The 19,425-nt window shown below is 36.3% G+C and overlaps 2 protein-coding genes across 5 annotated transcripts in view; one reads left to right on the top strand and one right to left on the bottom strand.

Moving 5' to 3' along the window:
* The window catches only part of DRC3 (dynein regulatory complex subunit 3), a 100,482-nt gene extending 88,394 nt beyond the window's left edge, over window positions 1-12,088 (bottom strand). The window contains exons 1-3 of the mRNA XM_051997792.1: window positions 11,804-12,088; window positions 7,199-7,306; window positions 202-311 (exon numbers count right to left, since the gene is read on the bottom strand). The gene's annotated coding sequence lies outside the window, so the exon portion shown is untranslated. The remainder of the gene's footprint in view (window positions 1-201; window positions 312-7,198; window positions 7,307-11,803) is intronic.
* Window positions 12,089-12,231: 143 nt separating this feature from the next.
* Window positions 12,232-19,425, top strand: part of TOM1L2 (target of myb1 like 2 membrane trafficking protein) — a 183,926-nt gene continuing 176,732 nt past the window's right edge. The window contains exon 1 of one of the 4 annotated variants that reach the window (XM_051997717.1): window positions 12,232-12,517. In XM_051997717.1, the coding sequence (XP_051853677.1) occupies window positions 12,466-12,517 (52 nt within the window). In that variant the 5' untranslated portion in view covers window positions 12,232-12,465. The remainder of the gene's footprint in view (window positions 12,518-19,425) is intronic. The other 3 variants (XM_051997694.1, XM_051997702.1, XM_051997709.1) reach the window with 3 other exon arrangements.

Here is a 19,425-nt window from a genome sequence, read left to right as displayed (position 1 = left end):
CCTCTCCCACACTTTCCTTCAGAGCCTCCCAAATACTGAGCTAGCTCTGGCAATGAGCTATTGTCAATCTCATTATCAATGTGGACATCCCTGGAAAGTAGACTGCCAAGGTAAGTGAACTTAGCCACAGCATTCAAAACCACCATTTGATATAACTGATGGTTCCATATATGGATGGTGGGGTGCTGACTGATGGAGTACCTGTGTTTTCCTGGTGTTAATTGTTAGGTCCCAATTAGCACAAGCAGCAGAGAATTGATCCAAAGTTTGTTGCATCACAGCTTCAGAGGCTGCATTAAGTGCACAATCATCTGCAAACAAAAAATCATGCATCAATACTCTCTTACCTTTAGTTTTGGCTTGTAGCCCTTTCAAATTGAAGAAAGTGTGGTATCTGACTTTGATTCCATATTTGTCCTCATTGAAGGCGTTTGACAACATGGCTGAACACATCATGCTAAAAAGCATAGGAGCACACATGCCATCATGAAATTGATTTTCTATTCTGATGAACTTCTCTGGGAAACCAAATTTTGATATAATTTTTATTAGCTCTCACAATTGATTGTATCAAAGGCCTTTGTCACATTAATGAATGAAAATGATAACGGAAAGTCCAAGTATGGATCTACATTTGATTTGTCATTTCTAGAGAATGAAGATATTTGCCAATAATAACATATACATATGTAAGAGATGCTGGCTCTATATATCCTCAATCTGAGTTGTTACATCTTTGAAGGAATAGCTTGCCTAAATCAGATAGCACTATAATAGCCAGGAAATCTCTCAAAGCTAAAAACACCAAGTCAGTGGGAAACAGATGACTAGTATTTCATACATAGGATTGAAACAGTAAATTCAATTCCTTTGAGTCATATGGAAAAGCCTCACTTGAAGAAGTCTACTGAATTATATGGAATATCTTATATGAACATAAGAGGGGAAGGTCCACTGGATCAGGCAGGAAAATATCAGTTGATGGCAGGCATAGGATTAGATATGTTATGGCAGAAAACATTCTAGACCAAAATTAAGAATTTTCTCAAGGAAAGGATCCATACTTTCCTGGAGAATATCCATGAAAATGTGGATTACATAGGTGTCAATAGTGTTAGAGAATTGAAGGGCTTCTAACAGAAGGACAGAATAATACTTCAATGGAAAAATTTTGAATCTGATAACCCAGATACGGCATGTCAAACTTAATTATAAAAATGTTTGGGGAATAAACATCAAAGCATCTACATTTCAGTACTGAGAATCAAAGTCATCTGATTTTGGTAGTTAAGGTGGACAAATTATAAAAATTGGTAGGAAAAGGGTCAATAAGCCCAGTATGAAATTAAAAATTGATTTTTTTTATTCTATTTTCTCAAGACAATCAAGCTAGAATAGAAAGTCATTTAACCCAGTGTGATTCAGTTTTCTCATCTGTAAAATGAGCTGGGGAAGGAATGCCCACTCTTCATGTCTTGAAGAGTTGGACTTGACTGAAAAATGAATGAATTTTTGAAATAGAAGACTATCAAGCATTTCTGATGAAAATTTTAATTTTACACCATTATTACACCACTATACTTTTAGATTCTATCATCATCATGCTCCCAGAAAATGTCTTTACCAGTTAGTTCATCATCCTAAAAGATTGCATCAGGTTGGCTACTTATGCTTCTTTAGTCCTCTCTGCCTTCCATGGGAGGGCTAGAGGGCACAGCAAAGAACTCTTCCCAAAGCCTCCATTTAAAAAGGGCTCGTAGCCCAGCCAACTCTAATATCCTATCAGTTGTCCTCCCTAGATTGGCTTCCACCAGGGCCCCGAGCTAAGCATCTTCTTCCCGAGTCCTTCTGCACTTTTCTATTTTCTTTTGTGTAACTGTTTTCCCCCACTGGATTGTAAACTCCTTGAAGGCAAGGGCTGGTTTCCTCTCCCCAGAGGAATTCGTAACCCTAGAGATTAGCACAATCTCTGCTACATAGAAGGTGCTTAATAAAAGTATATTTAACTGACTGATTCCCAGTGGAAGGGCCAGAACTAACTACATTTTGAAATTCAAACTCATAAGTCAAAAGAAACATAGAAACAAAAACACATTTGATCATTGGAAAAGGACTGTTATTATGAATTGTTGACATGTTAATAGAGAAGGGCCTATTTTCTTTTACAGAGAGAAGAAAAGGGAACTATACTAGGGAGAAAAAGGAGGAAAAAGAAAGGAACTGCACTGTTTTACATAACGGGCATGTGAAACGAAGAGTATACACAGGAAAGGAAAAAGTAGAAGAATGGACATTTTATTAACTTTCAACTTAAATGGATAAAAGAAGACTGAAAACACACACAGAGAGAAAGAGAGAGAGAGAGAGAGAGAGAGAGAGAGAGAACAAGCGTGCATGAGATAGAAGAATACACTCAAAGGGAAATAATTGGGGACTGGGAGAGAGTACAAAGGAGTTTTAAAAGGACAGAAAAATGTGAGGAAGTAGTCAAAAGCAAAACAAATTCCATCATTGGAGTGAAGAGCATAAAAGTGAAATAGAAAAGGGAAAACCTTGTCATTAGAGCTGAAGAAGAAAGGAGGGCAAAAAGATCATTTCATTTGCAGATCAGAAGTGTTTGAAAATTTCTTTTTTCTCTACTTTATAAAGATAGGGAAAAGTACAAAAGAATGGGATAAAGGGAAGTTCACAGTTAATCATAACTAAGACTGTGAATAGAATGAATTGACCCAAAAAACCAGAGGACACCAGAATGAATTAGAAAACAAAAGCCAACAATGTTAAGAAACATACTTGAAATGGAAAGACTCATACATAGTTAATATGAGGGGCTGTGGTAGAACCTATCATGCCCTTGACTTTACATGTAGAGTTGATATAATATTGCTTGCTTGCTCAGATGGTATAAAGAAGAGGTGGGATGAAGATAGAATTTGGAACTCAAAGAATATTAAAACTAAATAATTAAATAATAGGTTGAATTTTTTTTAATTAGGAAAAAATCGAATATGCCTCAGGCTAACTAAAAACATGGTATGATTTCAGGTAAGACTATATTGAAAAATAGACATAATAAAAAAAGAGATAAGGAGGGAAATAACATTATGCTCAAAGCCACAACAGATTAAAAAGTCAATATATATATGCACTAAATGGGACATTGTAACTAAATTCCTAAAGGAAAAGTTAATTGAATTATAGGGATAGGTAGAACTTTAATGCTAGAGGACCTCAATGTAGTCCTTTCAGATCTAGATAAATATTAACAAAAAAAAGTTAAGGAACTGAATAGAATTTTAGAAAACTACAAATGATAAATTACTGTGTGGTAATTTTACAAAGTTTAGTCTCGTACTGACATAAAAATACAAAGGTGCAAAAATAGAAGCGTTAAAAAACATACTTTACTAATGATAGAATGAAAAAATATTTAGTGAAGGGCCTTTGAAAAAAAGAATTAAATTAAATGAAGACTAAGTAATTTAGTCCTAAAGAATTAATGAATCAAAGAACAAATCATAGAATTTAAAAAAATTCATCTAAGGACCAGGGGAAACATATCAAAAAATATGCGGGATACACTAAGGGCAGTGTTTAGGGGAAATTTATATTTCTAAATGATTTCATCAACAAAAGAAAGAATGAAAAGCTTATTAAATTGGGCATGTATCTCTTCCCTTCCCTTCCCCCCCCCCGAAAAAAACCTTAGCGATACAACAAAGCAAAAATAGAAATTCCGAAACTCAAGAAAGATTTTTAAAAAGAAAAATCATTAAATTGATAAATAAAATTGAGATTTTTTTAAACTAACAGAGAAATAATTAATTATTCTGATTTTTTTAAGAGAGGAAAAGAAAATTGAATTAAAAATAAAAAAGGATTCATCACAACTAAAGATGAAATAAAGAAAAGTCTCAAACATTTTGCCCCCTATAGCTGATAACAGAGATGAAATAGGGAAATACTTATAAAATATGTATTATTCAGATTAAAGAAAGAAATCATTCATTTAAATAACTCTGTTTTAGGAAAAATAAATTGAACAAGCTATAAATAAAAGTCAACTTGGGCATTTGGCACGTTCTAACTGTATGATTGTGGACAAGTCTCTTAACTTGAATTGTTTCACCAAAGAAAAAAAGGAAAGAAAAGAAACAATAGGTAGCAAGTTCGAGGATATGAAATAAATTCATATACATATATATACATATATACAAATTTTTATAACATTTTTCTATAATGCCAGCAAAACCCAAAGGAAAAAAGTAGAAAAATTTTGTTTAAAATAACTCCCAAATAGACAAAATGTTTGAGAAACAGACACAAGTATTTCATGAATACACTGGTAAAATCCTTTTTACAACAACAACAAAAAAGGCAAACCTAAATAATTTGAGAAATATTAATTGCTCACAAGTAGGTCAAGCCAATATAATAAAAAAGATAATACTACCTAAATAAATTTACTTATTATCATACCAAACTACTACAGGAGTAGTAGAACTAGAAAAAATAATAAAGAAGTTCATCTGGAGGAACCAAAAGTCAAGAATCTCAAAGAGGAATGGAGCATCACAAGACCAGATCTCAAACTATGCTACACAGCAGTAAGCACCAAAATTGTTTTGTACTGATTAAAAAAGAGAAGTCAATCAGTGAAAAAATTACCCAACATACAGAAGCAAATGAACATGGCATTATAGTTCAATCAAACTTAAAACTCAAGCCTCTAGAGTAAAGATTTGTACTATTTGACAAAAATTCCTGTAACTGGAAATCCATTGATAGAAATTAGGTATAGAATACTATTTCACAACTTGTAACAAGATAAACTTCAAATGTATATATGATGTAAGCATAAAAGGTAACATTGTAGAAAAAAATTATTCAAGCAAGGACAAATTACTTTTCAGATATGTAAATAAAGGCAATATTGATTTAAAAGGGCTAGAAAGGATCACAGAAGATAAAATGGACAGTTTTTAATTACATAAAATTAAATTTTTTTACATTAGTAAGATCAATGCCTTTAAAATTAGAAGGGAAAAGAAAAATGTTTCTAATAATAGTCTAATATCCACTCAAATTTATTAAAAATAAGATCTTTTTTATAAATAAATTAGAAGAACATTGGATAGTTTACCTCTCAGATCTGAAGAGGAAGGAATTTATGACCAAAGAAGAACTAGAGATCATTATTGATCACAAAATAATAAATTTTGATTATATCAAATTGAAAAGTTTTTGTACAAACAAAACTAATGCAGAAAAGATTAGAAGGGAAGCAATACACTGAGAAAACATTTTTACAGTCAAAGTTTCTGATAAAGGCCTCATTTCCAAAATAAATAGAGAATTGACTCTAATTTATAAGAAACCAAGCCATTCTCCAATTAATAAATGGCCAAAGGATATGAACAGACAATTTTCAGATGATGAAATTGAAACTATTTCTAGCCATATGAAAAGATGCTCCAAGTCATTATTAATTAGAGAAATGCAAATTAAGACAACTCTGAGATATCACTACATACCTGTCAGATTGGCTAGAATGACAGGGAAAGATAATGTGGAATGCTGGAGGGGATGTGGGAAAACTGGGATACTGGTATATTGTTGGTGGAATTGTGAATACATCCAGCCCTTCTGGAGAGTGAGTTGGAACTATGTTCAAAAAGTTATCAAACTGTGCATACCCTTTGATCCAACAATGTTACTACTGGGCTTATCTCCCAAAGAGATTTTAAAGAAGGGAAAGATGTGCAAGAATGTTTGTGGCAGCCCTCTTTGTAGTGGCCAGAAACTGGAAATTGAGTGGATGCCCATCAATTGGAGAATGGCTGAATAAATTGTGGTATATGAATATTATGGAATATTATTGTTCTGTAAGAAACGACCAGCAAGATGATTTTAGAAAGGCCTGGAGAGACTTACATGAACTGATGCTAAGTGAAATGAGCAGGACCAGGAGATCATTATATATTTCAACAACAACACTATATGATGATCAATTCTGATGGATGTGGCCCTCTTCAACAATGAGATGAACCAAATCAGTTCCAATAGAGTGGTAATGAATTGAATCAGCTACACACAGCGAAAGAACTCTGGGAGATGACTATGAACCACTATAAAGAATTCCCAATCCCTCTATTTTTGTCCGCCTGCATTTTTTATTTCCTTCACAGGTTAATTGTACTATATTTCAAAGTCTGATTCTTTTTGTACAGCAAAATAACTATATGGACATGTATACATATATTGTATTTAACTTATACTTTAACATATTTAACATGTATTGGTCAACCTGCCATCTGGGGGGAGGGGGTGAGGGTAAGGAGGGGAAAAATTGGAACAAAAGGTTTTGCAATTGTCAATGCTGAAAAATTACCTATGCATATAGCTTTTAAATAATAAGCTATAAAAAAATAAGATCTTTTCCTCAATGTCAAAAAATATAAATGGAAAATTTTTGATGGAAGAAGTCCGACTTAACAACAACCATATTAAAAAACTGTTCTAATTCACTAATAAATAAATTCAAATTAAAGCAACCCTTCCATCTCATATCTATCAGATGGACAAGGATAACAACAACAACAAAAAAAGACAATTTTTGAAGGGACTGAAGGAAAACAGGCACATTAATGTGCTGTTGTTGGAGCTGTGAAATAACTCAGACATTCTGTAAATAAATTTAGAACTCTCCAAAAGTTACTAAATTGTATAATCATTTGACCCCATTTATTTATTTACAAAAGTATTTGTATAATTACAAAAGTATTTAAAGCAGCTTTTTATATGGTGGCAGAGAATTGGAAATAAAGGAAGTATCTGTCAATTGAAAATGCCTAAGTAAATTGTGGTATATGAATATAACAGAATATTATTGTGTTATAAGAAATGACAAAAGAAAGCTAGATAGGAGGAAAACATTTTGTTAACTACAATAAATTAAATTTGAAAAAAGAAATGCCAAAAGGGATAATGTCAGAGAATCCCAGAAAAACTTATATAGCCTAATACCTAGAGTGAAGTAAGTAGATTTGTATATGAAAAATAGCATTATAAAGAAAAACAACTTTGAAGGATTTGAGAACTCTTATCAATGAAGTGATTAACAATGATTCTAAAAGACTATAAATCATGTTACACAGCAGTTGATGGAAAGATAATGAATTTAAAGTATGAGACATACATTCTGGATGGTCAATGTGGATATTTGTTTTGCTTGGCTATGCCATTTGCTCCAAGGACTTCGGCTTTGTTTTTCTTTCCTTCTTTTTCTTTTCTTTTCTTTTCTTTTCTTTAACATGGAGGAAGGAAGAATATCAGGAAGAATGATACAGTCAGGTGGCCAATAAAAAAAGAAAAAGGGAAAAAACCACAGAGGCATCTTATTTGCACAAAAGGGAACAGAAAGAACAAAAAGAACCACAGCAAGCAGAACAGCTTTTAAAACTACAAAATGAATTTATTATATAATTAAAAAGGTAAGCAAGTTGTGCATAATGGATACCAAAAGTTTCATTTAAAATCCTCTTTTTTTTGTTTTACTATATATATGGGAATATCCATTTTACTGTTTATTTTTCAAAATAAAAAATTTTACATTGAAAATAAACGGCTATAAGGGAATATTATCATCACACAGCCCCTATGCATTACCTATATCTGTAGTACTTCAGAAGAAAGAAAACCATGCATGCATACTGGCTATCAAACTTTGAATAACAATAAAAAAAAAAAGTGGACTAATATATCATGCCAAGATTTCAAGAACTCCTGAATTTTGAGTTAGGCAGCCAGTAATTTTCTTTATTGGATTTGCATAGTGTCTATTAGATTTTTACGGCAGAGGAAGATAAAGAAAAGACTTCTTTCATCTCTTCAACTGGATTTTACCAATCTGAACATATGTTCTAAGGCATCTGGGGAGCACCACCTTCTAAGGATTGATGGAGAAAGTATTTGGAGACATGAATTATCTAGAAACATTGGTGTGCCCTGATGATATAAATTGTCTTTGGGAAGACTCTAGACCTGGGCTTGGCAAACTCTAATGTTCATGGAATGATCTGGCCCATTGCCTATCTTTGTATAGCCTGTAAGCTAACCATTTTAAGCTGGCAAGCTGTACAAAAACAGGCAGGCCACATTTGGCCTGCAGGTCTAAGTTTGCCAACTCTTGACATAGATGAACAAGAAGAAAATCTGATGAAAGGCTGGACTTTCTAGGAGAATATTCTCTATAATTTTTCTTTTACAAGTGTCATTTTTGTAGCGCTCCTGTCAAATATGTGGGTCATACTGTACTGCTAAATGGCATGAACACTGTTTCTGAGAAGACAGACATACTCCTGATTTAGCCATATCCAAAGAACCTTTGCAATTTAAGAACTTTATTGGATTTGGCAGGTCTTATAAAAAATTTATTTAAAAAAAATTATGATGCTGCTGCTAAGCTACTGAAATGACCTTATTTGAACATATATTATTTAAGAGACCCAGAAGCAGGAAAACAAAAAACACAAAGTTGTTTTAAAATCTACAAAGCCATTTGGAGAATGATGGACAGACTGATGTGAATAAGCTTTCAAAGACTTGGCCAGTTGCCTCATAAATGTACCAGAGCCAGTTTATGGTAGCCTATAACCCAAGCAAGCCTTTTATTCTGAATACAGAGATCAGTTTGAAGGACTCGGGAGCAGAACTATACATAAGAGAGTGATAGTCACATGAAACAAACTGTATTTGCAAATAGAAACTAGTGACATTGAGAATTGTTACACTATACACAACCTGGAGTTTCTGGCTTTGAAGTGGGCTATTACTGAGAAATCTAAGGCAATATTTTCAGGAGAAAATCACAAATTTGGTTTGACAAATCAATTGTCAACAGACATATCCCAATCAGTCCTAAGCTTACATGAAAGCCAGAGATGGGTAGCAGCACTAGTCAACTATGTATTAAGCATTAGCTTCCAAATTGGACTTTGTTATACTTTGGATACAAATGTCTTTTCTAGATATCATGACACTGGTATTTTGATAACACCTAAAGAAATAGTGAAAATCATATATAATATCTAAAAAAGTATGCTACAAACAGATGTCACGAATTAAAAATTTGAGATTTTTTCTAGACTTCATGTCAGCAGCATACACGAACCATATTTAATTAAACAAATTTTTTTTGCTTCGGGTTCTCTGTGGATTACTGACAAAGAAATCAGATGATTAATGAAGGAATGAGGCAATGTTAGAAGGCTCAAATGCCATTTTTCAGAAGGCACATGGCTGTTGAGACAACAGTAGGAGTTGGAGTTGGAGCTATGCAATGAAATATGGCATTGGGCTAATACTGATTCCATGCAAGGCATGAGGAAGTAATTGGTGATACCCAGTGAATATTGCTCTAGGGTTTTGCAGGCTTTACATGACATCTCTGAACATGCATGCCAATAAAGAACCTGAGAGCTAGAAACCATTTCTGACCCAAAATGGCTACATATGTCACTAAGAAGTGTTAGTTGTGTATCAAAAACATACCATTGATTCATGATGCATATTTTGAGAATGCAAGTATCAGCAACCGCTAGGACTTTTTAGCATTGACTTCCTATCTCTAGTAGGAGACAGCAAAAACACAAACTATATATTGATGGAAACCAACTGCTTCACTAAGTATTGTGGAAGGTGAAAGATGAAAGGACTGAGGAAACAAAAATTCAAGGTTTCAAACATCTAGATTTATTAAATAATGCATGCTAATTGTTTAATACATTGGGGTCAGGTTTCCTCTTCTTGATACTGAACCCTGAATACAGGAGGACAGATTTTTATGCATTAAAGAAATTAGTCATATAAGACAGTTAATTAAGAGGATACTATTAACTAGAATACAAAATTAGAAAATTTGATTTCTAACTAGAGGAAAGATTATGGACTTTCCAAGTTGGAAGGGGAAGAGAGAATAGATAGAATTTCCTGAAATCAGAAAACAAGGTATCCCATTCTCCTTAAGTATCTGTAAGTAAGAAGCTAAGGACAATAATGGTAATATTTATTCATGTAGCAAATATTTTGAATATACTTTCACATTGACATATTTTCATTGGCATATATATAATATATAAATTTTAATTTTGATGTTTAAGTATGTTTTATTATCATTTTTGTTATGCTTTCTTGCTTTATATTGAAACTATATTGTAGCAACATTTATCTGTTAATTTTGTTTAGTTTTGTTAATTCCTAATTTTGCTGTTTTGCTAATTTTTTTGTTTTATAGGCCTACTATAGTTATTATTGCTATTAATACTTGGCTTGTAATACATATCCATTATATAAATAAGACCAGTAATCATAGAATACCTCTCAAATAAAACTTTGCATTGTGCTCTGTCTGTTGCATAGATTGCAGTGATAGCTTGGTGCTCTGAAACCTTTATCAGGTATTATTCGATTGATTATCATTGTTCTATTATATGCTGATGAATATCTGATGCTATTCCTTATATTTTCAGATGTCAACTACCTCACAGCTATATCTTCTGACACTCCTCCATCCCAAACCCTAGCAGTGCTTGGATCTTTGGGGCAGGAGCAGGTGAGCAGGAGAAATGATACAGAAGGAACCAAGGAAAGGTTGCAAGAGAGGGACGACAGTGTCCACTTAGAATTGGCAGAAATTTCATCCATTGGAGGCAAGTGGTTAGCAGTGACCAGACCAGGAGATGAGACTAAGCTGGGTGAAAGTTTCCTACTTGAAAAATCCAAGTTAAGGTAGAAGGTTCTCTCCAGATTCCCTTTTCCCCTTTCCTCCTTCTAGTTTGGACAGATTTTAGGCACAATTAGATCCCAAAAAATACTCCCATAATTTCACAGATTCCCATTTCTTCTCCATCCTGCCACCTTTCCCTTCTCATCATGGTACTTTTAAGGCTTGTTGACTTTTTATGAATGAGTTTGTTCCCATTGCCTGTGGCCCAGTCTTTATTCTGGATCTGACTGTGAAAGATAGGGTAGTCCTGAAGAGTTTTCTATATTTTTCAGAATACATAAGTAAGCATCTTCCAGTTCTGACTTGATGGTCAAAGAACCACCTCCCATGTGGAGGAGAGCAGATTTTGTTACAATTGTTATAACCCTTCAATCCTCCCAAAAGTTGTTGGAAGATTCATTGTGAATTTGGGACAAATTATTTCCCTTATGATTAAAGCACCTAAACTTTCAGTTATCTTCAGAACCACCAGTGGAACCCAAGAACCTAAGAAGAAAAAGAAAGAGGAGGGAAGGGGAAAAGAGAGAGAAGATGCAGGCAACATAAGTAGTGACATTATTTAAATTAGTGCTGCATTATTTCCAAAAGGGCTAGAACTATAATTACACAATTATAATTTCGAATAGAGCTAATTCGAATAAATGAGATCACTTTAGGATGTTCCTTATTCGCACTGAGAGGGAAAGCCCCTTCCTGTCTGAGGAAGTAAGAATCCTTTTAAAGGGCAGATAATTCGAGTGAAGTAGAAAAGAGTCCTATGTCCCCATCGTATGGATGGAGATTTTGAGACTTGTGGGCACGTACTTACTTCTATGGGGCCCAAACCCCGAGACAGTGGAGGAGTGGGATGGGGGAAGCGGGGTTAGAACTTGGGGTCCGGACACCAATCCCTGACTCCGCTACCCTCCGCCCTAGACCCGGCGTGGTTCTGGGGTAAATTAGGATAGGCTGTGGTCCCCTTTCCCTCTGGTCCGCCCCCCAAAAGACGCTCTGAGTTCTAAACTCGGGATATCTCACCTTCCGGAGCTCTAACCTCCCTCTCGTTTCAGCCTCAAAGAAGTTTGCCTGGTTGCTAAGGGAGGATAACGCGACTGTCTGGTTGCTAAGGGGAAATCCGATGACGGACTCTCCAAGGTGAAAGTTGACTGGTCACATGTCCAAACTTTTGGGTGGGGGGGAAATGCTTTTTTCACCAACCAGTCATAGAGAAAACAAATCTCCCTCCAATCGCTGTCTTCTGAGGGCGGAGCCCTCCTTGGCCCGCCTTTGCGGGAGGAGGTGGTGACGTTCTAGTTTTTAATCCAATCGTTATGGAAAGTCTTCAAATAGATCACTATCTCGGCGAATCAGATTTAGGGTCCCCGACTCGGAGCCGGGACCAAAAAGATGGCTCAAATGACCTACCTGTCCCGCGGTCCAATCAGAGGCTACGGGATAAGCGGGGGCTTCTCGGAGGACGGTCTATAGCCAATGGGTGGAAGGCTACGGAGGCACAGTCCAATGAGGACTTAGATCGGCAGGAGGGGCAGGGAGATCGGAGCTCACCGTTCGGGAAAGGGGGCAAGTGTCACTCAGGCCGGGAGAGCCGTAGGGGGTGGTTGCGACGGCGGCAGCGGCGGCTGCGGCGGCGGCGGGCAGCTGGTCGGAGCCTCCGCCGCCTGAGGAGCTATCTTCCCAAGATGGAGTTTCTCCTGGGAAACCCATTCAGCACCCCGGTGGGACAGTGCCTCGGTAAGGCCCTCAGGGCGGTTTCGGGGTGGGGGTGGAAGGGCGGCATCTCCGGGGCTGCTTGGTCCGGTCCCAACCTTGCTTCTTGAGGTGCTCTGTCGGCCTCGGTGGCGTGGGCCTGGGGTGGACAAGGGAACTGTGCCAGGCCTCGGCCGCGTCTTTGAGGGGGTGCCTGGGTCACCTCCCTAGCATCAACTTCCTCCCCCACCAGCCCGACCAGACCATCTCATTGGATGCTTCCCCACAGGGTGGCCCCTCAGCTTGGGACCCTGTTCAGTCCAGTCCGAGCAGCCTGGGCAAGGTTCCCTGAGCAATGCCAATTACACGGTGCCCACCTGAGCCATCCTTGTGGTGTCTCCGTGTACGAGATAGTAAGTGATATCTTCCACTTATTGACTTCTCATCACTTCTTTCTTCTTCTCCTCCTCCTTCTCTTCCTTTTCTTCTTTTCCTTCTCTTCTCTTCCTCCTCCCCTTCCTTCTTCTAATTCTCCTCTCTATTCTTTCTCTCTTCTCTCTTTCCTCTTTATCTTCCTTCTCATTCTTCTCTTTTCCCTTCTATGTCTTTTCTTCCTCTCTTCTCTACATTCTTTTTTCTTTTATCTCTTTCCCTCCATTCTCTTCTTTCTCCCCCTCTTCTCTCATCTCCCTCTCCTTCTCTTTTTTCCCTCTTTTTCTGCTCTCCCCCCTCTTTTTCCTCTCTCACTTTTCTCATTCATCTTTCTCTTCTTTCTCCTCACTCCATTCTTCCTTCTCTCCTCTTTCTTCTTTGTTCTCTCTCCCTCTCCCTCTTGTTTTCCCCTCACTCCACCCCCCCCCCCCCAAGTATGGTACACTGAAAAGAACACTGACTCTAGCATCCAAAGACCTGGGTTCAAGTGTTAACCTGACACTTATTGCCTGTATGGCCTTGGACAAATCACTTACTCTCTCTGAGTGTCAGTTTTCTCATCTCTAAAATGAGGGGATTCAACTAGGTTGTACCCTGAGATCACTCTGTCTCTAGATCTGTAATTCATTCTCATTAAGTTTTCTGAAGTTCATTGAAAACTTCTGCTGGATCTTTTTGTTTGGGTGGGAAGGGATGGGAGTTGAATTGCAACACTGATAGTTTTCATTGTTAATGTCTCTGGGGATCTCAAACACTCTTGAAAGGGATACTAGTGTGATGACAGGGAGAGTGTATTAGGAAAGTGTTTGCAAAAAAATTCCGAGAAAGCTTGCCTTAACAGACTACACAAATCACTGATGAAGATCTTACCAAAAAAAGCTATTTGTTCCTTAGCTCAAGGCAAAGTTTTTGCTACAAGAGTATTCAAGAATGTTGTGACTTGGTTAGTTTATGGACTGGAGGGTGGACTGGTAAAACATCTTTTTGGGGCGGTTGCATTTTTTTATACTTGCATGCAAGACTGGTTAAGGTAGTGGTGATTTGCTTGCAGACTGCCCTGTTTTCCTGGTTTTAGAAGCCTGAGAAATTACTGAACCTTCACCTTTCTAAGAACTGGGTTTTGGAAATGATTAAGGAATGAAAGAGGTTGTATCTTGGTAGTGTACTAGCCAAGGAAAACTTTCCCAGTTCCTTCTGTCCTTTACCCTAGTTTCTTTTCTCTCATCTTTCAGGTAATTTTCCACAAGGGACTTTATGCTTGTTCAGTTCTTCAGTTCAGTTTGGAATCTTAAAACTTTTGGGGATAACTAGGTGACACTAACCCTGGAGTCGGGAGTTCCTCAAATCTGGCCTTAGATACTTACTAGCTGTGTGATCCTAGACAAGTCATTTAACCTGTATTGCCACCAAAACAAACAGACAAACAAATCTCTCCCTGAGTTAGTAAATTAATGCAAAGATGAATTGAATAATTTAAGAAGGATTGTACCATAGAACTACATAGGCATACTGAAGATAGAAAGGCAAAAGTTAAAGATAATTTTATAGTTATTAGGTTAGTGTCATCTTTTTCTATCAGGGAATATCAACTGAAAAGTTTGAGCAAAGGTCCTAATAGTGTTTAAAGGTTAGAGCAAGTATTCCTAATGTATGTATACATATATATGATGTCTTTTTTATTATCTTGATTCATAGTTATTGAATTTTTGTATTAGTAAGTGAACAGAGGCAATTTTCCTAGCACTTTGTATTCCATTAAATGTACTTTGGAGATGTCATAATCTGTTGGATAGAAGATTGAAAATAATAACCAATTAGCAAATAAATTCTAAGCTCCTTTTCTGTGCTTGGCATGGTATCAAAGCCTTGTGGGGAATATAGAAGTATTATTACATGGCTCTTGTCCTCAAAGAACTTCCAGTTTTATCATAGAATGTTAGAATTGGAAGGGATCTTAGATGCAGAACAGTACTGTGGAAGAAGCAATTAACTAGATATTTTGAATTGGATTATTCTAATTGTGTCACCAAGTTGCTGTATTATCTTAGGTAATTAGAATAATGTCTGGCATAGAGTAAATGATTACTGAATGCTTTTTGATTGACTGAATAAACCTTTCTAGACCTCACTTTTCCTCTGAAATCTCTTATAGTTAAAATGAAATATGTTCAACTACAAGTTGCCTAGTACAATCTTCCATCTGTATATTTGTTTTGCTTAGGCTGCAAGGAGAGATAAAACCAACCTATATGAAACAATAGGAAATAATAAAAGGTATGGTGCTGACTTTATATTATAGAAATTCAGTGAAGAAGAAGAGCAATCAGAAATAAATGATTTCAATTCAATAGAAAGGCTTTCAGGAAGACTAGCTTTAAAAGAAAAAATGAAGGCTCTTGGTAGGGACATGAGCAAAGGGCATGGAGGCAGGATTGAAGAGATGTGCTCATGGGACAGTAAGGAGACAGGCATGTTTAGAGCAAAGGGTAAATTGTTGAACAGCATTGGAAAAATTGCTTGGATATGTAACATGGAGTCAAATTAGGGAGAATGTTAGAAAGCCTGTTTTCTTGTTATTTTATATTTTTCTTTCTATTACTATTTTCTCACTAATAAAATAGTACTTCTTAGTTACTACAAGGTAGATTTTAAGGCTTTCTATGGTTTATCTTAAAAAAAACTCCAGTTATAAAATGATAAAATGTTATGATTATAATCTATGGGCTTAGCATTGTCATATATGATGTCTTTTTTTATCTTGATTCACACTTATATAATTGTATTCAGTGAATTTGAGTTATTTTTGCGTTCACTTTCTATCTTGACAATCTTCTTACACTCTCTTTCTTTCAATGCACTCTACAATGTAACCAGATTGGTTTACTTATGTCCCTTTGCACAGGATACTCCCTTTCCCATCTCCATGTCATTGTACTGATTGTTCCTTGTGCCAAAAATGCTCTGCCTCTTCATTTCCAATTCTTAGACTCTTTTACTTCCTTCACTCAGCTCCAATGCTTCCTTCTACAAGATGTCTTTCTTCATCCCTCAAGCTTCTAAAGCCTTCTTCTGTAAGGTTATTATATATCTACTAAATATATATATCTTCATTGTTAACTGCATATTTATGTTTTTTGCCCCACTGAATAGTATATTCCTTTGAGGGCAGGAACTATTGCCTTCTTTATTTCTATCCATGCTTATTTTCACCATGCTTATTTAGGTTTTGTTTGTTTCCTGCTACTGCTGCTAGGGGTGTGTGTGTGTGTGTGTATGTACATGCATGTACACGTGAGCATGCTCGTGCATATGTGTATGTGTAGCTTACATCTTTGGCAACAGAATTGTTCATATTCTACTCTATTTTTTTGTGGCCTTTGAGAATAGTGATTTTTTTTTAAGCTGAGAAAGTAGAGTGGGAGGTATAGAATTCAATTATCCTTATTTCCTGATTTTTATCTTAGAACAAATTTTGTAGTGTGAATGAACTTCTTTTAAATTAGCCAGTTTTTTGAATAGGTAGCAGTAAATGGAGAGTTGGCCAAAAAGTCCAAGGAAGCTTTTGCAATTGTCCTAATTTATGTGTTATCTAAAAGTTTCAAAGATAGAGTGTAGATGCTTATAAATAATTCCTTAATAAGTACAGAGCCCAGACAATAACACAGTGAAAAAGCAAGCCTTATTCATGAGATGATTTTATAGTTCTGCTTGAATAAGTATATAAGAAGCAGTTATTCTTTGATGAAATGTACAAATGTAGAGATATTGTAATGCAAAAGCAGCTTCTTAGTGTCAGTTGAATGTTGAATATCTAACTTCTGCCTTTCTATATTGACTAGTCTAATTCAAACAATTGTATACAGTTCAACAAATAATTATGATGTGTTTTCTACAGGCAAACCACACTGCTAAGGCACAGTGCACGTGTCAGAGAGCTTATGGTTTATTTGGAGCAACAACTAGGGTTTTACTCCGAGTGATGGAATGGATAAAGTGCTGGGCCTGAGTCAGAAAAATGTGAATTCAAGTCCAGCTGCAGACACTTAATTAGATGTATGATGCTTCAGCTCCTTTTGCTGCTTTCCTTATTTGTGAAATGGGGGTAATAACAGTACCTACCTCCTAGGTTGTTGTGAGGATCAAATGAGAGAATTGTAAAGTGTTATGCTCAGTGTCTAGTTATATGAATGGTAGCTATTATTAGAGGGGAGTTAACATATACACAAGGTGGCAGCTCAATGGTTCAGTGGAGAGAGTCAGGAAGACCTGAGTTCAAATGTGGCCTTCCTCACTGACTAGCTCTGTGACCCTTGCCAAGTCACGTCAGTTAATCTCTGTTTGCCTTAAGCTACTAGAGGAGGAAATGTGACAAATCACTAGTGTCTTTACCAAGAAAACTCCAGACAGGGTCAGAATCAGACATGACTGAACAATTAAATAACAACATATACACAAATTATAAAAACAAATAAGGATCTAAAATGTTATGAGGCAAGTCAATAAGCATTTATTCAGCACTTATTATATGCAGAACACCACTAAATGCTCGAGATATAAAGAAAGCAAGCTCAATCCTGTCCTCTAGTAGCTCACATTCTAATGAGGAAGTAGAATCATGCAAATAACTTTATATAAACAAGACATATACACAGGATAAATTGGAAGTGATCTCAGAGGGAAGGCTTCACTCCATTAATACAGGGACCCTTTTAATACTGACACTGGAAAAGAGGATCTTGCAGAATGTCAGATTTTAATTGACACTTGAAAGAAGATTGGAGGCATTGATGAGTAAGGAGAACTTTCTAAACAGTGAAAAAGCACCAAGTAAGGGAAGGGGAAGTATTTTGTATAAGAAACAAGGAGAGACCAGTGAGTTATAGCTGTATCATAAAGTATATCTAGGGGAGTAAAGAAGACTGGAAAGTGTGGAAGGCTTTAAAAACCAGAGAATTTTATATTTGATCTTAGATCTTTATATAAGGATCTTAGATCCTTATCAATCCTTAGATTGATAAGGAACTCCTGGAGTTTACTGAATAGGGAAGTGACATGGTGTGACTGGGCTTTGGAAAGATCAGTTTAATACCTGAAAGGGTTGGACTGGGAAGGGGCTTGTGGCAGAGATACCAGCTAGAGGCTATTGAGATAGTCTAGGTGTGAGATGATGAAAGGATTGCCCCAGAGTGCTAACTGTCATAGGAGAAAATGAGTATAGGAGAGATGTTAAAAAAAAAAAAAATTGAGGTAGTAAATGCAGTGTTTTTTTATCCCAGACTAACATTTCCATGTCTACACCACTTTATTTGCTATTAACAACAAAGGCTAGTTATTATTGTGAGGGAATTTTGCTTGTGGAGTGGTAGTATTGGTAAGCTTTAGAGATTTCAAATATCAAAATTTGTCAAATATTAAAATTTATTTTTGCTGTCATGGAGACATGAACTCATCAGAGGTTTCCAGTCCACAGATATTTATTGACTTCTGTGTAAAAGCCACTCTCTATGGAAGGTTCAGAAACAAATAAGACTTGATCTTTTAAAAAAACTTTAAAAAGTGATAGCTAACTGTCAGAACCAGGATAAGGCATTTGTATGTCCCAGGTAAGGTTTCAAAATCCTGTACCCTCTGTGTCTTCTGGAGACTTCAAGCTTGCATTGTAGCATGTGAAATTTTGACTCATCACAAAATAAATGCTAATGCAGATGGAATGCAGAAGGTGGAATATTCTGGCAATAAAAATTTGTATACTTATGAATACACACATAAAAGGATATATTTGAAAGAAGTAAGTATCAAAAGGAAAGAGAGGCAGAGACAAAATGGGTAGAGGACTGGGCCTCAGAAAAAACATAAATTTTAACTCAGCTATCAATCAGCTATGTGACCCTAGGCAAGCCACAGCCTCTCATTACCTCAGGCCAATTTTCCAAGCTTGGTTATCAACTAATGTGCATTTATTAACTATCCATTATGTGCTAACCTCTGAAGATGGAAATATACAAATAAACAGTTCCTGCTGTCCCAGAGCTTATAGTTTACTAGGGGATATGATGTCTTCAGATAAGTAAATACTGGATATAATATATATTGTTGAGGGTGGACCTAAAGCCAAGCAGCACCCTCTTCAGGTTTGCTTTGGGAACTAAATGAAGTACCTACAAATCATTAAACAGTTAACAAGAGGAGATTTACTTTACCCTAATACCGAATGAGTATGTAAAAAGGAAATAATGACATTTAGCTTCTGTAAATTTTCTTCCCCTTCTCATATGCTCCTAATTAGCATGGAAAAGTATAGGGATTCTTGGGGCCTTCAGAGAAGCTCCAGCTTGGAGGAGTCTCAACACCCATGTGGGGTGGCACTTGTATGCTTTTGGGAGACCAGGAAGTTATACCTTCCTTGTCAGTCAAGTCCCAGATTGAGAGAAATCAGGGAGAATCTGTCTCATGACAAATACAAAGCAATTTGGGGGAGGAGACACAAACAACTGGGGGCATCAGGAAGGGCCTCTTAAAGG

The sequence above is a fragment of the Antechinus flavipes genome, chromosome 1 (genome assembly GCF_016432865.1).
Source record: "Antechinus flavipes isolate AdamAnt ecotype Samford, QLD, Australia chromosome 1, AdamAnt_v2, whole genome shotgun sequence".
NCBI classification, from domain to species: domain Eukaryota; kingdom Metazoa; phylum Chordata; class Mammalia; order Dasyuromorphia; family Dasyuridae; genus Antechinus; species Antechinus flavipes.
This window is presented reverse-complemented; position numbering and strand designations above follow the sequence as displayed.